General features: G+C 38.0%; 1 protein-coding gene across 11 annotated transcripts in view; it reads left to right on the top strand.

Annotated features, from left to right (window-relative positions):
• wnk1b (WNK lysine deficient protein kinase 1b) overlaps window positions 1–21452 on the top strand; it is a 156502-nt gene extending 135050 nt beyond the window's left edge. For 7 of the 11 annotated variants that reach the window (XM_015353170.2, XM_069192144.1, XM_069192146.1 and 4 more), the window contains 4 exons: window positions 6253–6345; window positions 12436–12477; window positions 15043–15248; window positions 16542–21452. In XM_015353170.2, coding sequence (XP_015208656.1) covers window positions 6253–6345; window positions 12436–12477; window positions 15043–15248; window positions 16542–16892 — 692 coding nt within the window. In that variant the 3' untranslated portion in view covers window positions 16893–21452. The remainder of the gene's footprint in view (window positions 1–6252; window positions 6346–12435; window positions 12478–15042; window positions 15249–16541) is intronic. The other 4 variants (XM_069192143.1, XM_069192147.1, XM_069192145.1 and 1 more) reach the window with 4 other exon arrangements.
• Window positions 21453–21745: the final 293 nt, after the last annotated feature.

Below are 21745 nucleotides of genomic sequence, written 5' to 3'. Positions count from 1 at the left end.
TGTCCCTTATCAAAAGAAAACATCTTTAAATCAGCCTGCATGAATAGCTTGGTGCAGCCACAGAGATGAAGAGAGAGATGGGGCCTCATTTGGGAAAGCACAGCAATACTTAATTCTGTCTTATTAACAAGCATTGCCGCTACAATGGTGACAAGTCAGGCATCCAAAGGGGGAGCGTCTCCGCCTCCATAACTAAAAAGCCAAACAGGAGTGGCTTAAGTAACATACACAGTTGTGTAACTGACAGTTTGAGGTAGCCTATCGTGTAAATTTAGTTTTGTTGCTGATAGGTTAAGCTTTCGAAACTCAGCCCCAAAGTCATGTGACTGATTTTTCACCCTTTGGTTAAATGCAAGGATCACAAGCACCACCATGTTCACTGGGATGTGTAGTTTTTAATTCAGTTTGAATTATAACTATACGTACTGTCTTCGTATTTGGGCAGGGCTTGAAAGAGAGGGCGCATCAAAACTTTTTGGTGCCGTCGTCTCTGTTTTAAAGGTATAAATTCTTGTGGGAGAATTTGACCTTGAACGTTTGCCCAACATATTATTAGTTACTGAAAGAAGGCCAGAGTCCAAAGAGCAGAAACAACATATACAGTGTCTTGCAAAAAGTATTCACCCCCCTTGGACTTTTTCACCTTTTAAAGTAATGCTTGAAAGTTTGTGACCCCATTGCATAATTTAAGATTTTTTGTTTTTTAACCACACAATGCATATTTAATCAGAATTTGTCACTTCCTGATTGAAATAAAGTATAATTATTCACCAATTTGAGTGTTTTGAAAGAAAATGTCCATGCAGCAAAATAATACATACAGTATACAGAAATTGTGCAGGTGCAAACATTAATGAACACTTAGTTTTGTGACTTATATCAAGGTAAAGCAGGATCAGGTGGGTCAATGACAGTGTTAACCAATTAACTGAGATAACCAATGAAACTGAAGATCTGAAATGATGTGTTGGGGAGGAGCAAACATTAATAATTGCAAGAAAGCAGGTCAGTTACTCTTCCTACGAGTCTAGCATCATGCCTCGAACTAAGAAAACATCAGCAGAACTGTAGTAGATGCTCATCAATCTGGACAAGGCTATAAAGCCATTTCAAAAAGATTCGGTTTCTGGAGTAGTGATGCATAGATCAACAATAAGAAGAACCCTGATCAGAAATTCCATCTATGGAAGGGTAACCAGAAGAAGCCTCTTCTGTCAAAATAGAACAAAGCTTCCCGTCTGAAGTTTGCCAGAGACTACCTAGACAAGCCTGAAGACTTCTGGAAGTCTGTTCTCTGGACAGATGAGTCTAAAATTGAACTATTTGGACACACCAAGTGGGCCCATGTTTTGCGAAGAGCCAACACAGCCTACCACCAACAAAACCTTATCCCTACTGTCAAGCATGTTGGTGGGAGTGTCCTTGTATGGGGCTGTTTTTCTTACTCTGGCCCTAAGCAACTTAATATCATTGTGGGAATCATTAATTCTGAGAAATATCAAGGGATTCTTGAGAAGAATGGCAGGCCATCAGTTCTAAAACTCAAGCTGGGCACAGTGGATGTTTCAACAAGACAACAATCCTAAACATTCAAGTAAGTCTACTAAAGAATAGCTTAGGAAAAAGAGGTTCCGTGTCCTGGAATGGCCAAGCCAAAGGCCTGACCTGAATCCTTATTGAAATGCTGTGGCAGGACCTGAAGAGGGCTTTTCATGATAAACATGCTTCAAACCTCACAGAGCTGGTGGAGTTTTGTAAAGAGGAGTGGGAAAAAAACACTCCAGCAAGATGTCAGAGACTGATAATTGGTTATAGGAGGTGACTGTGTGAAATTATTGCTGCTAAAGGAGGTGCCACAAGTTATGGACTGAGGGTTCATTAACTTTTGCACACAAGTATCTGGTGATTTGTTAACTATCAGTCTAATCATCTTAGTTCAGATCCCGTTTTATGTGTGGGAAGTCTTTATTTAGAATATTCATTTCATATATTCATATATTCATATATCTAAAATAAACTTTCAAGCATGACTGGATTGTGTTACACCATGGAACCATGAAGTATTTAACTGAGAATTTTTGCCACTCACCAACACAAAGTACTCTATAATGTCAAAGTGATTCAGACATTTTACTAAATTAAATAAAAATAAAAAACAGAAAATAATTGAATACATAAGTATCCACCCCCTTGCTTTGACACATCTAAATTACCTCTGAAGTAACCAACTCTCTTCTCCAAGTCACATAATTACTTGACTGGAGTCCACCTGTATGCAGTTGAGGTATTTCAAATGATTTCCAAATAAATACACTTGTGTCTGGGAGCTTCCTCACTTAGTGCACTTCCAAGGAAACACTACACCATGAAGACCAAGGAACATTCCAAGCAGATCTGAGACAAGGTTCTTGAAAAATACCAGTCAGGGCAAGGATATAAGAAATTTCCAAGCATTGAACATACCTCGAAGCACAGTGAAATCCATCATTAAAAAGGTGAGAAAATATTGAACAACTGTGAATCTGCCCAGAACTGGCCGTTCTCAAAACTGAGTGTCCAGGCAAGAAGATCCGTAGTAAGAGAAGCCACCAAGAGGCCTACAGCAACTCTAAAGGAGTTACAGTCCTCCATGACAGAGATGGGAGACACTGTGCATGAGACAACGATAGCATGCACACTTCATAAATCTGGCTTGTACAGAAGGGTGGCAAGAAGAAAGCCTTTGTTAAAAAATACTCTTTATCACATCTCGGCTGGAGTTTGCCCATGGCATGTGAGAGACTCACAATTTGGAGGAAGATTCCATGGTCTGATGAGACCAAAATTGAACATTGTTTGGCGCAAACCTAACATAGCACATTACACTGAGAACACTATCCCTACAGTGAAGCATGACCCGAAACATACAGCAAAAGCCACACTGGAGTGGCTTAAAACCAAAAAGGTTAATGTCCTGGAGTGGCCCAGACCTCAGTCCAATTGAGCATCTGTGGAATGACTTAAAAATTGCTGTTCACAAACGGTCCTCATCCAGCTCAAGCCATTTTGCTAAGAAGAATGGCAAAAATTCCAGTGTCAAGATGTGCAACATTGATAGAGACTTTTCATTACTGCCAAAGGTAGCCCTACCAAGTATTAACTCTGGGGGGGGATACTTATGCATTCAATTATTTTCTGTTTTTTATTTTTAATTAATTTAGTAAAATGTCTGGATTTTTTTTCACTTTGACATTATAGAGTACTAGAATTCTCAGTTAAATACATCATGGTTTCATGCTGTAACACAACCAAATGTGAAAAAGTCCAAGGGGAGTGAATGAGTCAAAACTCAAACTGTTCGAGCAGCAGTAATTATCTAATTCTGAAATCCACAGGCAGCCAGTGGAGTGAAGCTTACAGGTGATATATACGCATGCCTTTTAATTAATTAATAATTTCTGGACACTCCACTCAAACCGCTTTACAGGTAATGGGGACTCCCCTCCACCACCACCAATGTGCAGCATCCACCTGGATGATGCGACGGCAGCCATAGTGCGCCAGAATGCTCACCACACATCAGCTATCAGTGGGGAGGAGAGCAGAGTAATGTAGTCAATTCATAGAGGAGGATTATGAGGAGGCCATGATTGGTAAGGGCCAATGGGAAATTTGGCCAGGACGCCAGGGTTACACCCTTACTCTTTTCGAGAAACACCCTGGGATTTTTAATGACCACAGAGAGTTAGGACCTTGGTTTTGCGTCTCATCCGAAGGACGGCGCCTGTTTACAGTATAGTGTCCCCGTCACTATACTGGGGTTTTAGGACCCACATGGACCGCAGGGTGAGCACTCCCTGCTGGCCCCACTAACACCTCTTCCAGCAGCAACCTTAGTTTTTCCCAGGAGGTCTCCCATCCAGGTACTGACCAGGCTCATACCTGCTTAGCTTCAGTGGGTTGCCAGTTGTGAGTTGCAGGGTGATATGGCTGCTGGCGATTTTTTGTACTTGTACAAAGCTTTCTACAAGGTCAGAGTTTTCCGTATGGTTCCTATATTGCATTTCATGCAGTTTGTTTCTGGCATGGTTACATTGTTAAAATTGTTCTTTAAACAATGCAGATTGTTAATAGTCCTCAGTGCACCTTGCTCTAATTTCATCGATATGTTTTTCAGTTTGAAACATGCAAACTAAAGGTTGTGTCAAGGTGCTGTATTTCCAAAACAAAAACTGTGTGGACTAAGTCAAATATTTGTTGTACTATGATAGGGCATTAGTTACATATTTTAAATATTATGTATATAAGCTGAGGCACAAAGTACTGCCATTTAAACACCTTGCTCTTGCTATATTACTGTTTGTGAATTAAGTGTAATAAATATAGTATGTTGAAATAACCTGTTTAATACTATTTGTAGTGAACTATTTGGGGAGTTAAAAAATATTACTGTCCTGTAACTTTAATTACTAGAAACTATCACTAGTTAGGATGACTGTGTATAAAGTAAATACAAAAGACTTCTTATTGTTAAATAACTGTAGTTTACGGTTTTGTACTTTTAATAAACTCATAATTAGCAATGCTGTAAACGGAAGGTGCCAGTACCCGTTTATGAATGTATGTAGTCAAACACATTTCACCCTAAATTTGTTTTTAATGTAGCATTAGGTTCTAATGAGAAAATCAAGTAAATTTATGGGCAATACATTAAGACTTCATGATTTCAGATTCAAGTGTGTTCGAACTTGGCCCAAGTTCTTTTGCGTTCTAACTCTTGCAAAACCTGGTTTTCCAAAGCCTTGCAGCATTCATAGCAAAATATGCAAAATTGTACATATTTTTCTGTTCAGTGTTATGCATTGACATTTCATAATAACCACAATCACAAACTTGTCGTTTCTTCTTTCTATAGGAAAATAATGTGCATTTTAAATTAATAGATTGCATGGTCTTATTAAGTACTGGTGGATTAAAGTTACTTTTGTATTGAAACATTTTAAAAAATGTACCCCAGTGTTTTATTATGTTTATATTATATATACCAGACTTTTCCCACAACAGATGAATATACACATAGGGTAGGTAAATTTCATATGATGGGTTTTATTTCAGAGGCTTTTGTGAATTTAGTTAATTTATGACACATGAAATAATAATAATAATTGCTTACACTTGTATAGCGCTTTTCTGGACACTCCACTCAAAGCGCTTTACAGGTAATGGGGACTCCCCTCCACCAATGTGCAGCATCTACCTGGATGATAAATAAATGCTTTTCTGGACACTCCACTCAAAGCGCTTTACAGGTAATTGGACTCTCCTCTGCCGCCACCAATATGTAGCACTCACCTGGATGATGCAACGGCAAGCAAAGTGCCAAAGTTCACCCACCACACATGAGCTATCAGTGGGGAGGAGAGAGTAATAAAGCCAACTAATAGATGGGGATTATTAGGAGGCCATTATTGGTAAAGGCCAGGGGAAAGTTTGTCCAGGAACACCCTGGGATTTTTATTGACCTCAGTTTTATATCTAATCCGAAGGATGACTCCTTTTTTTTTTTGCAGTATAGTGTCCTCATCACTATACTGGGGCATTAGGACCCACATAGACAACAATATGAGCCCTCCCTACTGTAATCTTCCAGCAGCAACCTTATTGTTCCCAAGAGGTCTCCCATCCAGGTACTGCCCAGGCTCACACCTGCATAGCTTCCATGGGTTGCTAATTGTGAGTTACAAGGTGATATATATATGATGGCTTAAGGAATGTCACATCTCAGTAGTTAAGTAGTTGAAGAGCCTTAACCCCCTACTCTACAGGGATACAATGTATATTTATGATAAAAAAGTACATTAACATTTTTCATTTCCTATGTTGTTTGCAATTGTTAAATAGGTAAAAAGATCCAGGAAACATGTACAGTGTATCTGTAGTGTATGTTTTCCTCATATAATAGTGTGTTTTGGGGCTGAGAAAACATCATTCGTGGTTTAACAGACCTTTGGCAATATTGGACACTCCTTTCCTCATTAGTCCTCCAACTAGTGTGTATTTTTTTGTGTGCGTACACCTTTATTCCACAATGTTATCTTTTGAAATGCAACAAGCAGTCATAAAGGCTAGCACCATCTTCATGTCTTTAGTCTTGTCTTCTTCCACTGTGTCCTTGCTGCTCTTAGCTATCAATTTGTACCATTCTTACTGTAGATTTGTGTACGTCTCTCCTCTTCCTTCTCTTTCTTTCTCTCCCTTGTTTTTGTGCCACAGGCTGCGTAAAGTTCAGCTGTGTTTCGGAGAGAGTGACCTTCAAACCTGGTGGCAGAAGGACCCGATTTCTGAGTACGCCCTGCTTGGCTCTTTGTGTGTAACGCTTTTCCTATGTCTTTCCTTCACTGTCATGTTATAATCCTTACTGTTGCTGGTCTTCTGTCATTTTATATCTACATTTTAGTCTACTATGCATTTAGGTTAAAGCTCTGAAGTGTGGTGTGGTGGCAAAAGTATTAAAATCCATTCCAGATTTCTTTGTTTGATGTGCCCCAGTGTTAATCACAACATTACGTACAGTGGGTATAGAAAGTCCCTACCCCCTTTCAAAATGTTCACCTTTTGTTGCCCAAAATAAGACTTTTTCCATATTTATTTACAAATTGTATCTTGCAACATCCAAGTGAAAAAAGAAAGCAAAAATTTTGAAAAAAAAGTATAATGGGTTGGATAAGAGAACACCCCCCTGAGTTAATACTCGGTGAAAGCACCTTTTGCTTGAATTATGGCCTTGAGTCTGTTTGGATACATCTCTACCAACTTTGTTGGTAGAATATTTGTCCATTCCTCCTTACAGAATTGTTCGTGCTCAGTCAAACTGCGTGGTGACCGTTGATGGTATTTAGGTCAGGGCTCTGACTAGGCCACTCAAGGACATTCACCTTCCCGTCCTTCAGCCACTGTACGATTGCTTTGGCGGTGTGCTTTGGGTCATTGTCATGTTGAAAGGTGAACCATCTTTCCATTTTCAACTTCCTGGCTGAGGGCTGCAGGTTTTCTGCAAGAATTTGCTCCACCACCATGCTTTACTGTAGGAGTGGTGTTTTTGGATGGTAAGATGGTAAGATGTATTGGGTTTTTGCCAGATGTACCGTTTTGCATTCCGGCCAAAACGTTAGATTTTGGTCTCATCTGACCGCAGCACCTTTTTGCCACTTGGCAACAGGAAACTAAGGTGCTTTTCAGCAAATCATAAACAAGACTTGATGTGTTTTTTTTTTTGCCACCTTCCCATACAGGCCAGATTTGTGGAGTTCTTTTTGTTGTCACATTCACACAATGACCAGTCTTTGCCATAAAGGCCTGCAGCTTGTTCAAAGTTACCATCGGCCTCTAGGTAGCCTCCTTTTTGCTCAGTCATCCAGTTTGGAGGGACGGCCTGATCTAGGCAAGGTCTGGGTGGTGCCATACGCCTTCCACTTCTTAATGATGGTCTTGACTGTGCTCCATGCGATACTTTAAGCCTTTGAAATCTTTTTATACCCATCTCCTGACTTGTGCCTTTCCACAACTTTCTTCTGAAAGCACCTTTCCGCCCATAGTGGATTACGTGCTTTGAAATGTACTTCCAAGCAGTGGAATCCTCTCGAAACAGCTGCTTTTATTCTGAACTAATCAAAATCACCACAATTGGAAGCCAGTTACCACAGGTGGGAGCCAATCAGTTTGTTGTGTGAGGTGATTGGTTATACATGAGCAAGTTTACAAATGCAATTGTAAGGGGGGGTTTCAGTTTTCCAAATAAGGTATTTTACTGTTGTAATATTAATTTTCAGAATGTTTTAGAATTTTATTTTCACTTGGCTAATGTGAGTTAGTGTGTGTAACAAAAAATGGAACAAGCCTAATTTAATTTGTTTTTATTTTCAGAGTGTCATACAACAAAAAGTACAATTTTGAAAATGGGTGATGACTTTCTATATCCACTGTAGGCTTGGTATTACTGATGCAGTCAAATGCATACTGTGTTCGCCAATTTGTTTACTTCAGTGTATCACATTAGTAAATAAACCTCACCCAATCATTGATATTTACTCCTGTGGCAAATATCCTGGGTGTATTTTGTGAAGTGTTTATTTTGTAAAGCCAGTACAGAACAAAGTGACAGAAGTGCAGCTTTTCAGGTTTGTACTATAATACTTTTATTTTCCATGTGTGAGCATATTTCCCTTAATAGAAAAAAAGGTTTTCCCAACTGTACAGTAGAGGTATTGGGTATTTTTACATGCCTAATGAGGCATTACAAACCTAATGAGAATGACCTGTGTGTCCAGGAGGTGGCAGTTTCAGCTAAATACTATACTGTATTACAAATTACTGTATTACAGAAATTTAGAACTGCAACTATCCTAAGTAAAAAACCCATGGCTTTATTGACCATCAGATTTTCCATGACTTCAGACTTCAGCAGAGGAAAACAGGAGCTTGATTTACAGAAGAGGATGAAGAGTATAGTATGATATTTAGAAAACAGGAATCAGTGAAAACAAAGTGGTCCATGCTTTTCATTAATTATGTATGCTGCCTGATTTAACTCCTACAGCAGGGTGTGGCTAGATAAAATTGGATGGCATGTACCAACCTTCTTATTAGCTCACTTTTGGCAATACAGTTGAACAGATATAGGTAGATGTTCTACAGAGCACAAGAATATTGCATACAAATAGGACATAGGTTTAATTGTAGTTCACCAGCATTGGGTGCTCACTGTGTTACAATTATGTTAGTGAAAATACGGCAACTTTAAGTGAAGTGAAGGGATGACTTCTGTGGCTTTTCAATGATGCTGTTTTTTTGTCTAAGTATCCTGATAATTCCTAACTTTAGTTACCCTTAACCTACACCTCTTAATGATTTTATATTGAGGTTACTTGTATTATAATGTATTGTCCTCCCTTTGGTCCCAATGCCAGGTATGCACTGGGCCTTACTGGTGATGCTGCATTTGACCTACTGTATATTATTTGCAGTTGGGTTTCATTCTAACTGTTGTCTTTAAGTATTAAATCCAGCTGGGAACACTGGACACATGCTGTTTAGGTGATTGTAATTAATGCTCAGAACCACTAATGTGTATATGATATAGTTTAGCAGTTCTGGTTGATTACCTTTTCTGAAACTTCTCAGTAGCCAATAGTGGAATGTATTGTGTTTCAGTATAACATGTCAATGCTATTTTCTTGCTATACTGCAAAAAAAGCCAATTACAAGACATTTTACACTGTTCTTGATGTTCAAATTAGCATTTTTCTTTGTTCTCTCACAATTTCTCTTGCCTTTTAAAATTTTCAGATCTTTTGAGTGCTAGGCTAACTTAAAATGGAAGAATAATGTTGTTTCTTAAGTAAGCTTTTTGTAATGTTTCCTGATTTGTAACTTATTTGTTAATTTTTCATGCATACCAATAAAGGCCAAACTGGGTTGCATTAGGCTGTAAAAGTTTCTACTGCAAAGAAGCACTTCTCTATTGTCTACAGTGGTTCTCAAACTGTGGTACGTGCCCCCAGGTGGTATGCCAGATGACCCTGGAAATTTGTTGTGTGCACTGAAAAATCCAAGATCCAATGAGAACGAGGAGGATTATACATCAGCCACTAGGGTATTACCATATTTACACATCCCAAAAAAAAGAGGACACCCTGAGGAACTTTCCTATTGCCATGTCTGGGAAGGGGGTCAGGATGGAGAGGGTTTTCAAAATATCCCATGTTCATTGGTAAAGTAACTGTGATAATGTTTGACTGTGTGAAATGCATAAGTCCCCTATGCTGCAATAACAGTATCCTCTGTTTTGCTGCCAGATTTCACAAAATAATATGTTAATTTGGTTGATGAACTCGCTTCGAATTGCCTTTTTGTGTTTTTCTGAGTCAACACGAGCTTGCAAGTCAAGTACACCTTTTTTTGCCACTGAGACAAAAGTACCAGGTTTACACACCAAACTTTCAGCTTCCCAGTCTTCTCTGCCTCTTTGAAAACACAGAAATTTATTTTTTGCTTTGGAATTGTATTTGAGGAAAACGAGAAACAAAATAGGGAGCCTTTCGGGGGAATGCTTGGTGTCGTGTAGCGAACTAGAGAAGTTAATAAATTATCTCGCTCTCTTTCTAACGTCCTCATCTACTATCTTTAAAACTTTTGTTAATTATTCTTCATGGTGAAAATAAAGCCGTTGAAATACCGAACATTTTTTCTTCATTGAGGTATTTAATTGAAGTATGTACCTTGTTTTGAGTAACACTTAGTAAAAGAAAGTAAACAAATGGTTTACCACTTTATCCTTTATCAACAGCCAGCCTATTTTCATAGGATGTTTTCAATTTCTCATTTAGCACCTCTTTTAGTTCTCATTTGGAGCTGGCCTTTGGATGGAAATTGAGATTTTTTTCCACATGATTCCTATGAACATTATTTTGGGGATTATTGATTTAAAATTACATTTTTTCAAGTTCAGAAAGAATTTTATAACCTCATTTATTTATTAAAAAGTAACTTAGTTTCAGTTACAGAAGTTCAACACTTACCTAACTCTGCACTACATATTATATATTTTATGTTGTAAGTCATGAATAGCATGCAGTCTACTTTACCAAGAATGACAAATCTCGAATAAGTAATTGTAAAGTTATAAGCACGACATGGAATGCTACAAAGATCTGCAACGTTGCTCTCTACTGGTGAATTGTGGTATTTGCTTTTTCAGGGCTTGTGACAGATAGATAATACTTTATTAATCCCGTAGGGAAATTGATGAATTTGTATGACATACTTGGAACTGTTTTTCATGAAAGAGGTTTCATATACACAGAAGATCTCTTAAGCAAAATTATTTTCAATTGTTACTATTTACATCTGTTATCTTCAAGGTTTCATACCTTCAGTCTTTCGTTTTCTTTCCAGTATTTTTAATACTGTCAGATTTTTGCTTAAGTGGCTTCAGTGGTCTAACATTTTTCCTGGACAAATGCTGACATTGGTGATCTGCTACCTTTACATCCAAAGCAAGGGGGCCGGTAAGTGTGCCACACTTGCAGGATCTCGGACGAATGAAAATCTTCTACAATGTGGAATATTTTCCACATCTTCATATTTTAGAATATTTTATTTGTCTGGGATTTCATTTTGTTCTTCGATAGTCCATGTAAATTTTAGTTCTCAGGGAAAGTTACATTTTTCCTGTCTGTCTTGATGTGTACAATATGATTGCTCTTCCCTTGTTCAAAGTCACAGTTGTTAAATATCAGTCATTTCTAATGTTACAGTATTCTGTTGGTAGGTCAAACTATAATAAATTAATTAAACAAAATTAAAAAAGCTAATTAACCCAGTAATGTGGGGGAAACTATACTGATGGAAAAAAGAAACGCAACATTTTCTGGAATGAGAATACTATAGTTACAGCTTATGTACTTTCACAAAAAGTTGTGAATTTGTTTTAAGCCCTCTGACCAGCAATGCGACTCTTCAATCACACAAACGTTTTAGTTTCACTTTTACCCAACAAGGTCCAGGTGGAACAATTCCTGATCAGGTCACCTTTAAAAAGGCCTTCATTCAAAGCTTAGGTCACTGCAAGAAAGAGGCCACACTTCGTCCGTTTTCTGTGCATTCCATAATGCCTCGAATGTTACCAGTAGCAAGGGAGAGGGCCATTAGCATGCTGCAAGCAGGCATGTCATGTGCCAGCGTTACCAGACACTATGGTGTAAGCTGCTCCACTGTGTTCCGACTGCCTGCATCAGTGACAGGACAGTGAGGCTCCATGCTGCTGGCTTTAGAGGAAGGCGACCTGTCAGAGGCACTCTGCTCACACCTCCTAGACGTCACACCTGGCTTGGGCCAGACGGAGGCTGTGATGGATAAGTCAGCAGTGGCATCATGTCATCTCCACAGATGAGTCACTCTTCAGCCTGCTACACACAGACGGAGGTGTTGCATTGCTTTTTTCCATCAGTATATATATTCATGTATTTATCAAAATCAACTGATGTAAGCATGCTTAATTCTAACATTATGAAACCAAAACGTCTTTGAAAATTATTAAAATTGATTGATCATCAGTGTAGCCCTCACATGTTCCTATTCACTGCTTTGCAGTGTGACAAAGGGTTTATAGGACAAATACCAAATATGCTATCATTGCCATTCATTCTTAGGGACTGCAAAGCAAGTGGTCGGAAAAGTACATCCAGACACATTTCAAACTTTTAAATTGTTTACCGGCCTTCTCTTGAATGTTAAGGTGCAGTTCATTTTGATATCTTTATTGCAGTGTAAATGCCTTATTGTGATGTGGTCTGACAGTAAGGATAATGTTCAGAAATCATTAAATGTAACAGTAGATTATTGTTGGTGAGATGTTAACACTACCTTTTCCAATTCAATATTCTTTTCATGCTTCAGGGAAGATGGTGAAAAAAGTGTGCCCCTGCAACCAGCTATGTAGTAATTATCTATTTTTTTAACATTTTACCCCCTTCCCCTCCTTTCCTTGCCTGTGTCATTGGTCTATGGCTGCAAATGAATGCCTAAGCCATTGCTTCTGTATTGTCAGCCTGACTTTAACATTTATCTTCTTCAGAAGATGGTTCTTATAGACGTATTGGCCCTTACCATTAGGAGTTAGTACCCATTTTACCTATTATTGTAACTCTGCACTTTCTATCCCATAGAAAAATTATTGTTCCATTTTCACCATGGATCTTTTTGGTTCAAAAACACATTGCAAAATGGACCAGTACTTTCTACAGACATTTTCACTGCAGAACTTCAGTCTTTCCAACATAATGGTATCTGTTGTACATTATGTACAATAGTAGACACTTTGTGCATCACTAAATTTATCCAGCCAGTTACCCAAAAGTACATTAAAATTGTCTATCCTTCGCTCTACACTGTGATTATCATTAGCTACAGACTAGAAAAAAATGGTAAATGCTGAAGTCAGGACTGGGGCTGTTTCCTTTGATTCCTAGCATCACCCAGTAATAAATGGACTTAAAGTTCATACAGTTGCTTTGTACATTTACATTTTATTTCTGCTTATAGCCCACATTTCTAACAGTTTTATTTTAGTTGAAGTCCATCATTATTCTTAAGTGGGACAAATCCTTGTTTTTTCAAAGTTTATTTTCTAACAATGTGCATACTTTGATTTTTAGAACAGGGTGAGCAATATTGGGGTCACAGTCAATTCAGTTGTAAATCCTTAGGCCACTTCACTGGCCATAAACAAAGATCTGCAGCCCCCCCCCCCCCCCCTCCAACTTCCACATATACACCCCTTATTCTCTTTGTAAAGAGTAAAAGCAGATGTGTTGGCAATTTTCAGGTTGTTAATCTGTAATTCCTTAGTTAATAAAGGTGTATTATTTGACTGATATTTTCAGTCAACTTTGTTTTACCAAGTAGTCATGGAGACATGCCTACTGGCACTCTCTGACTGAACTTGATAATTCATTTGGTTTCTTTGTGACTTGCTGTGGGTGGATTTAGGGTTCTGTGAACCTTAAATATCACCAAACCTTAAAAGGATATAATTAAAATAAGGTGTACCTTAAAGAACTAAACTGTATCAATAACAGAATAAAACAGTTTCAAATACAAATGCCAATACTTTTGTCTACGCCAGTAACTGTTTGCCTAACATTTAAATGCTGTCCAGCAAAAGCAGATTTTTTTTATATAAAGATATTCTTTGAAGCACTTGAAGAGAAAATACATTAATCTATTATATTATCATTTAACATAACACGTCTTGGAAAATGTTTAATTAAAATGCAATTGATTACATATATTCCCTGAACAATTGAGAGAAAGTGGAAGATTTTTTCTTCCCAGAAAGCAAGCAAAATGCTTCTCAGCAGTTTTAGTGTTAACTCAGAAATGCCAGTGTAAGTGTTGTGGTCTTTTATTGGCTGTGACCAGATTGCAGTGTTTTTCTGTTCTCATTCAGACAGCACAGTATTGGTTTATTTTAACAAAGGTGTACATTAGAATGTGCTATGTCTGTCATTTGTCCCCTTGTCATGTTTTCTTTATTAAAAAGGGGCACCTTTATTGCTCCCTTTGGTTTTGGTTTGGTTTTGTTAATTATTGATTACTTTGATAACATTATGAACTGATTTCCAGAATGTATGGGGAAATTATAAATAAACCTCACACAAATTTGTAATTTTGCATTTTTTAATATTAAAATTGCTCATGAATATGTTATGAAATAATATACTTTGAAAAAGTAGAACATATTTAATTTTTCAGCTTGCTTTGTATTATATGGTATTCCTGAGAGCATCTATGGCTGGGTGAGATTTGTGGATATCTGTGCTTGGGGCAGAGTAGTGGCTCTGTGACTAAGGATCTGCGCCTGTGGCTGGAAGGTTGCCGGTTCAAATTCCACGCCAGCAGAGGAATCCTACTCCGTTGGGCCCCTGAGCAAGGCCCTTAACCCCAGCTGCTCCAGGGGCACTGTATAAATGGCTGGCCCTACGCTCTGATCCCAAGCTTCTATCTCCCTGTCTGTGTGCCCGTTTGTCTCATGGAGAGCAAGCTGGGGAATGCAAAACGACATTCCTAATGAAATAAATTATATATGACTAATTAAGTGATCTCTAATTCATATGATGGCACTACATTTTCAATAACTGTAAGCAGGTTACTTGTTTTAATAGAATAAAAAACAGGTTTGATAAGCTTTTAGAGAAGATTTTGTATACATCTGTTATATTTTGGATAATAAACAGCAAAGAAAGAATTAAAAAAACAGTTGTCTGCCTGAATTGATGGTTAACTGTACATGTTATAGAGTCTTCAATTCCATCCAACTAGTTAAGGTTATTTAAGCATTCTCATGTACGTAATTTTTACCGTAATTAGTTTTCTGTTTTAGACAGAACTAGACATTCCCATAATTTAGGGCTTCAAATTAAAGACTGAATTGCCTGTTTTAGATCTGACTGGGGGAAAAAAATCTTTAAAAGACCTAGAATAATGGACCTGTGTGTGTTTCAGGAACAAGCAGTACCAATACAGTCAGTGGGACTGGCCAGGGACAAACTCAGCCACCCACCACTGTGCCGCAAACCAGGAAGGGCACCTTCACCGATGACCTGCACAAGCTGGTGGACAACTGGGCCAGGGATGCAATGAACCTGTCGCAGGGCAAGAGAGCCACCAAACAACCCCCTCACCAAACACAAGGACACTGCTACACTGATGTAAGAAAACAATTCCTCTTTTCTAAAATGCCTAAAATATATTTTTTCTAGGATACCTAAGTTTAAAAAAATAATAATTTTCCATGATTCATGTTAAACTTGCTTCTAAAATTTTTTAAAGGTCTTGAATTGAAATATTAATATTCTTATAGTTCAGGTGCGTAGCTATATCAACATGCATAGTCTGCAAAGGAACAAGTAATTGGTTTATTCCATGCTGAAGAGAGAACACTGTGAAGCCTTCTACAGGCATTTCCAGAACCAAGCACTCAAAATGTAGAGAATACCCCACCCATGTTATCGATAGGGCCCTCACCTGGTCCAAACAGCCGTCGGATCATCATCAACTCAATCAGGAACTCCTGGTCTCACAACCACATTCCTCTGGTGCTTCTCTACCACTCTAACACACTTTCTTCCCCCAGGACCATTATAAACACCTACTCCATTTTACAGGACAATCCCTCCATCGTTTCCCTTTTTTCTAACCACCCAATCATCTCTTACAGCCAAACGCCCAATCTACGTAATCTTGTTTACAGCTCCCTTGACTGCAGTCGGCAGTCATCCCCACCTGGCACCTTCCCCTGCAACAGAACATGCCGCATCACCTGCAAATGCATATCTAACAACACACTCATTCAGGGCCCCTCAAGTCAATTCCGGATCACACAGACGACATCCTGTACCTCCAGCAACCTCATTTACTCTATCTCTTGCAAAAAATGCCCAGCTATCTACGTTGTGGAAACTGGAAGGAGATTAGGAGACCACTTCAGAGAACATTTTAGGGCTGTGAAGATTAAAGATTTCTCCAAGCCCATAGTTTCTCATTTCACCTCAGATTGCCATGATCACATTGATGTCTCTGTCTCTGTTCTCAAAGAAGGGTTTCTCAACTCCCATAGCAGAAAGACTACAGAAACGGAACTCATCCTGGAACTGGGTTCACACCTTCCTCCTTCTCTCAATGACCACCTTATTTTCATGTAATCGTCTCTGTTCTCATGCCAGTTTTGAGTTCACACCTTTCTTCATCCCTCTCTACTTTGCACTTCCTAAGTGGACTCTGCCTCTCCCCCCCTACCCTCTCCCAGCTTTTGTTCTTCTCTGCTATTTAATCTTTGCTGTCTGCCCTGTCTTTCTCCCACCTGAAGAAGGCTTCACAGACTAAACGTTGTGTTTTCTATCTTCTCTTTTCAGCATAGAGTTAAACCTATTACTTGTTCCTTTAATATTCTTATACCTCCCAATAAAGCCATAAAAATCAATTTGTGTATTTTTCTCCCCAAGGTAATTCCAGCAGCCGTCATTGCCAGAAAGTTTTCAGCCCCAGGTCAGCTTTGTCCAAATATCACACCCTCTTTGGGTGGGCATACACCTATCCCAACTGCCCCTTCTACCTCCTTAGGGGTCCGCAAGGGCTCCCTGTGTCCTACCCCACAGTACGGCTTCTCTTCTGCACCTTACAGCACCCAGTGGGCTGGGTCAACTGGGAGCACCCAGCAGTCCGGACTCCTGACCACCTCTCAGCCACTTACCCAGTTCCAGGCTGTCAACCCAGGGTCCCTGCAGGGCATCCATATCAGCACTTTGCAGAAATCTGTCAGCAACCCTGCAGGACCAAACCTACGGACAACATAAGCAACCCTCTCCACTGGTGGTGATAATTAGATTGATTGATAAGCCTACATCGCTGGGTGATTTTGAAACTCAGGAGTGCTGTGTATTAGAAAAATATGTATAACCCCTCATCAAGGATTGACCAGGGATAGAACCATTTCATTCCATGATGGCCATGGATGGAAATAGTGATGTGGCCATCCTGGCACCAAGCTTTTAAAATAAAAAGACAAACCAGTGGACAGAAGAATGCAATATTCAGTGGCCAAAGAAGGTATAGTGATGGCTTTTGTTATTTCCTTAGGTTGGGCTTTGGTTCAGTTCATTGCTTAACTTACTCCTAAATATATAAATCGATACGTACATGTTTTGGTGGCCTCAATGTTAAATATCCCAGTGAATGTTTCACACTCAGCTCTGACTGACAAAGTAACCATATGTTATAACATCAAATTAGGCACATAGGTATTTATAAAGAAATGCCACACAAGTCCACCTGTTTGATTTTAGAATCTTTAACACTTGCTCACTGGATTTTGTTGGTTAAAGGTTAATCAGAACACAAAGCAGCCCACTTCTGATCTTATTATGAAAGGCATGCTCTTTTTGCTGATTCAGTTTAACAGTGTTTCCTTTGTGTTTCAATGTAATGCAATAAAATAATTGGAATATTGAAATCATAAAACTGCAAAGGTGTGGCCTTCATCAAAAATCTGTTTATTTTTTCAATGCGGCAGTTGGTTAGAATAGCAATCTGAGGAGGAGGAATTCTGAAGCCGAGAGACATTAGGCAGCATTAGTCATTAATATGTTTGTAGTTGTCTCCCACCCCCAGAATCTGTTGGTGTACAGTATGTGTTATGGGGTAAGACTTAAGAAGGACAATTGTAGTTCCAGTGTAGACTTTTTTATTGTTACCTTTTTAAAGCTGGTTTTGAAATAAGGGTGATTAATGTTAGTGCATCTGTCCTGTATGGCTGCATTGAGGTGAGTGGCAGGAGCTTCGCAAGAAGCTTCAGCTACGTGATGTATAAAAGCAGAGTGCCTCTGTAGACATTGCTTGTGAGGTTATTTAAGCTTGAAATCTATTATCTATTACTAATTGTAACAGCTTTTATAATCATGACAGCATTAGGGGGCTCTTTAAATACTTTGACTTATATATTTAAAAAAGACAAAAGCGTTCTGAACGGACATGTATTTACCCATCAGTTTTTGATGTTGAAACACTGTGATTATATAGATGTTGTTGAACAACATTAGTTTAAAAAAGTGGACCGTCGGAGGGTTACTAGAAAAAAATAAGGCTAGCTATATCCATATACAGTACTTATTGGAGACACTTTATCTTTTCCTTTGTACTTTCTTTGTTAGATAATGTGAATGTAAAATGGTTTAAATTAATGTACTTGAATAACCTGTCTTTACCGTCCCTCATCACCCAGTATGCTTGCTGGAATTATAGTGCCTTGTAGTTATTTGCTTTGGATATGGGGTGGAGTAACTGAAGCACTAGTGCTTTGTATTTAGGGTGCTGTACTTTCCCTGTGAACTGAGTGTGAGTTAATAGAGGCATATAGGGAATGTTGTTTTGGTGCCATTTTTTAGCCTTTTGAATATGATTAAAGTCATAGAAGAAATATAATAGTCAGATGCCTAAAGATTTGGAGTTTTTCAGCTTGGACAATACAACAGCACTTGAGCCCTGAACATCTAAAGCAGAGAAACATTGAGCATTAAATTAAAAGCACGTTAAGTAAAATGCACTGCCTGTGAAACAAGATTTGTACGTCTGGAAGATATGCTTATTTCAGACTAATAGTCTTTTTTAAATGCAGTGTACGGAATCTTTCTTAAATGAATGCTATTTTCTGAGAAGTAGATAAAGGCTATGTTTTATTTTACAAAGCACATAAGATACACAGGTTGTACAGGTGGGTTCTTGGCATTATACAGGTTTTAAGCTACCTGTTTTGGAGACAATGACAGGGAGATGCCAAAGACTCGAAGCATGTGTATATCTCATCTAGAATTGTCAACAGTACACAGAAACATGTTGATGAAGAAACTAGGGCAAAGGAGCATGTTGCATGAAAGTGAAATGAAAGTCAGTTTGAATCGTATCTTAGTGGATGTTGAAGGGAAAAAAGGTGTGCCACATTGAATAGTTACACAGAGCTGAAGTTAGTTGCCCGTGCTATAAAGTAATTTTAATTCACATTTTCAAACCAGGTGTATTGAATTGCTATGTTTAGCTAAGTTAGGTTAAATTGGCTAAATGTGCTTAAACCTAGTTAACTCCAACCCTGTTTTTGTGTGGATGTATCATTGTAGTTATAAGATTGTTCACAACATAGAATAAATTGAAGTTCATTGATAAACACAAGTCACATTTAAATACCCACTCTGATACCTGGAGATATGTTCAAGCACCCTCTTGAGCATGTTTTTTTCACATATCTGTTATTTTCTAGGTTAGTGCCTCTAGCCAATTTATAGTAATAGCAGCTGTGAAAAAGAATGAAGCTTATGTTTTTTTGCTTTTCAACTTCTTTTTTCCACTTATATAATGGCTAAGGTTTCTTAACTGTCCCATATATAAATAATTCCCGCACGCATTGCCAAGACTTCATTATCGTACAGACATTGTGACCCTTCTCTAATTTTTCTGCTTTCTTGCTCTTGCATTCATCTGTTTCAATATGTGTCTGGATTTCTTACTCATTGACTGTGTCTTCTGAGGTTATACAAACAGTACCATTCAAAAACATGAATGGCAAACAATTTTGCATAAGCTGAGTAAATGGAATAAAACTGTCTCATCATAACTGGATACCTGGGAGGCAGAAAAAAATGATAAACTTGCAGATTACTGCATTTCTTGGGGTAGTTTCATGGAATGATAAAACACAGGTAGCACCTGAAGGTGCTAAAATTTCATGAGGTTGCTGTCCTTCATAGAACAGATGTAGCATTAATAATACATTTTACTATAACCTGAGACTTCACTACCTTGAGTTATTAAATATAACCACTTAAACTGCCCCCCTTATCTAATGCAACTTTCATTTTTCAAAATGTCATTCATAGTTTATTATGACCTCAAATAGGCTTTTATTAAGCAGTTACACCCTACATATTTGCCTATATACAGCATTGAATCAGTGTTGGAGATGCATCAGGACAGACCAGAAAGGCTCTTGCCATATGAGATCCTTGAGTTCTCTTAGATCAACTTTACATTTTCACCCAAGATTCTTTTAGATGCATTTCTCTGAGGTTCTTCTGTATTCCCTGTGGAATTAAGAAATTAAGGCAAGTCCTTGAATTTTAAAACAATATTTTAAAGAACTGTACCACAATAGAAAAGTGCAAGGTGAAAATGTAAATGAAATCTTAAAAGACTAAATGTGCACTTTCATGTTTTTCCATGTTGGCTACAGGTGATGTTACAAAGTAGTATAGCCCACTGAATGAAAATCATTTTACTCACTTCACAGTTCCTTGTTGTCAACAAATCATTCAATCTGATGCAGGATCCATCACTTGAAACTGGTCCTGTATAATAAAATTATCAGCAGGTGTTTTTGTGCTTGGTTTTGTTGTATTTAACATTTCTGTCCCCTTTTTGCTTTGTAACATGGCCTGTTTTCATGTTACCATTTTTTAAGAAAAATCAATACAGTATTACAGATAGAATTGTAACAAAACTGTGAAGAAACATCACTTTGCTTTCATAACGTTCCTTAGTTTTCTGAAAGAGAGAATGCATTCACTATACCACCACAGTAGTGCCATTTCCTTACACTAAGCAACATCTTTGCTAACTTCAGAATTAATATTGTTTACTTCTTTGTGGCTGTAATGCTTAAGAATATGCAATTATATTTTGGGATGGGGTTGGATGGTGTGTGAGAGATAGTTTTTCCTTTCCTCACTGTTGTACAATGGAGGGAAGTTACTGAATTCAAAGTGTATTACTAATTTATCTGTAGAATGCAGACTCTGCAATTATTCTTAGTTTCAATTTATTTTTTTTGTCTTTCTATAATGAATGCTGAGTAAAGTGCCGGTATATAGAAATGCCATTCAATGCAGTAACACAAAAGCACCAAGTTTCAGTGATGAAAAGTGTTTGTTTCTTTGAAAATTGCATGATAGTTCTCTGTCACTGTTTTTTTTTTTTTCAAAAACTAAACTGAGGATGCACAAAAATTGCAACTTGGATTATTTGCCATTAGTCCTCCTGTGGAACATCAACAGAACAATACTGTTACTTATTGCTACTGACCTGTCATTAAGTTATTTTGTGTTTTGTAATACATCTGATTTTTCGTTTTACTGAGATTTTGTTTGTGTCTCTCTAGGCCTTTGAGTGACTTTGAGTCATTGATTTTCTGTATGCTATTTAACATTGTACAAAATGTTTTTTTTTTAAATGTAGGGAATCATTGGCAACATGTAATTGTACGTTTGCACTAAATAAAGGGTGTTCATGCTTCATGTAAGATTGCGCTTTGCGCTCCAATAAAATTTGTTACCTTATTTGTAAACTTAATAAACAAAGATCATTCAAATAGATTTTCGACTGTTTTGTCATTTGTCTAATACAGACATACTTAAAGTTAATACTTCCCATCTTGTCTTTTATTGCTGCCAATTTAAAACACTTTCATTGAAACTGGTTCCTTCCATCCCAAACATTGCCAGTGAACACATTGACCAAGAATGGGTATGCAAAGGGACAAGTAATAGGTTTATTACATGCTGAAAAGAGAAAAAAGAAAACAACATTTCGGCCGTGGAGCCTTCTTCAGGTGTGAGAAAGACAGGGCAGAAAGCAAAGGTAATGTAGCGGGAGAACAAAAGCTGGG

The sequence above is a fragment of the Lepisosteus oculatus genome, chromosome 7 (genome assembly GCF_040954835.1).
Source record: "Lepisosteus oculatus isolate fLepOcu1 chromosome 7, fLepOcu1.hap2, whole genome shotgun sequence".
NCBI classification, from domain to species: Eukaryota; Metazoa; Chordata; class Actinopteri; order Semionotiformes; family Lepisosteidae; genus Lepisosteus; species Lepisosteus oculatus.
Note: the sequence above shows the minus strand (reverse complement) of the source record. Positions and strands in the feature narration are given on the sequence as shown.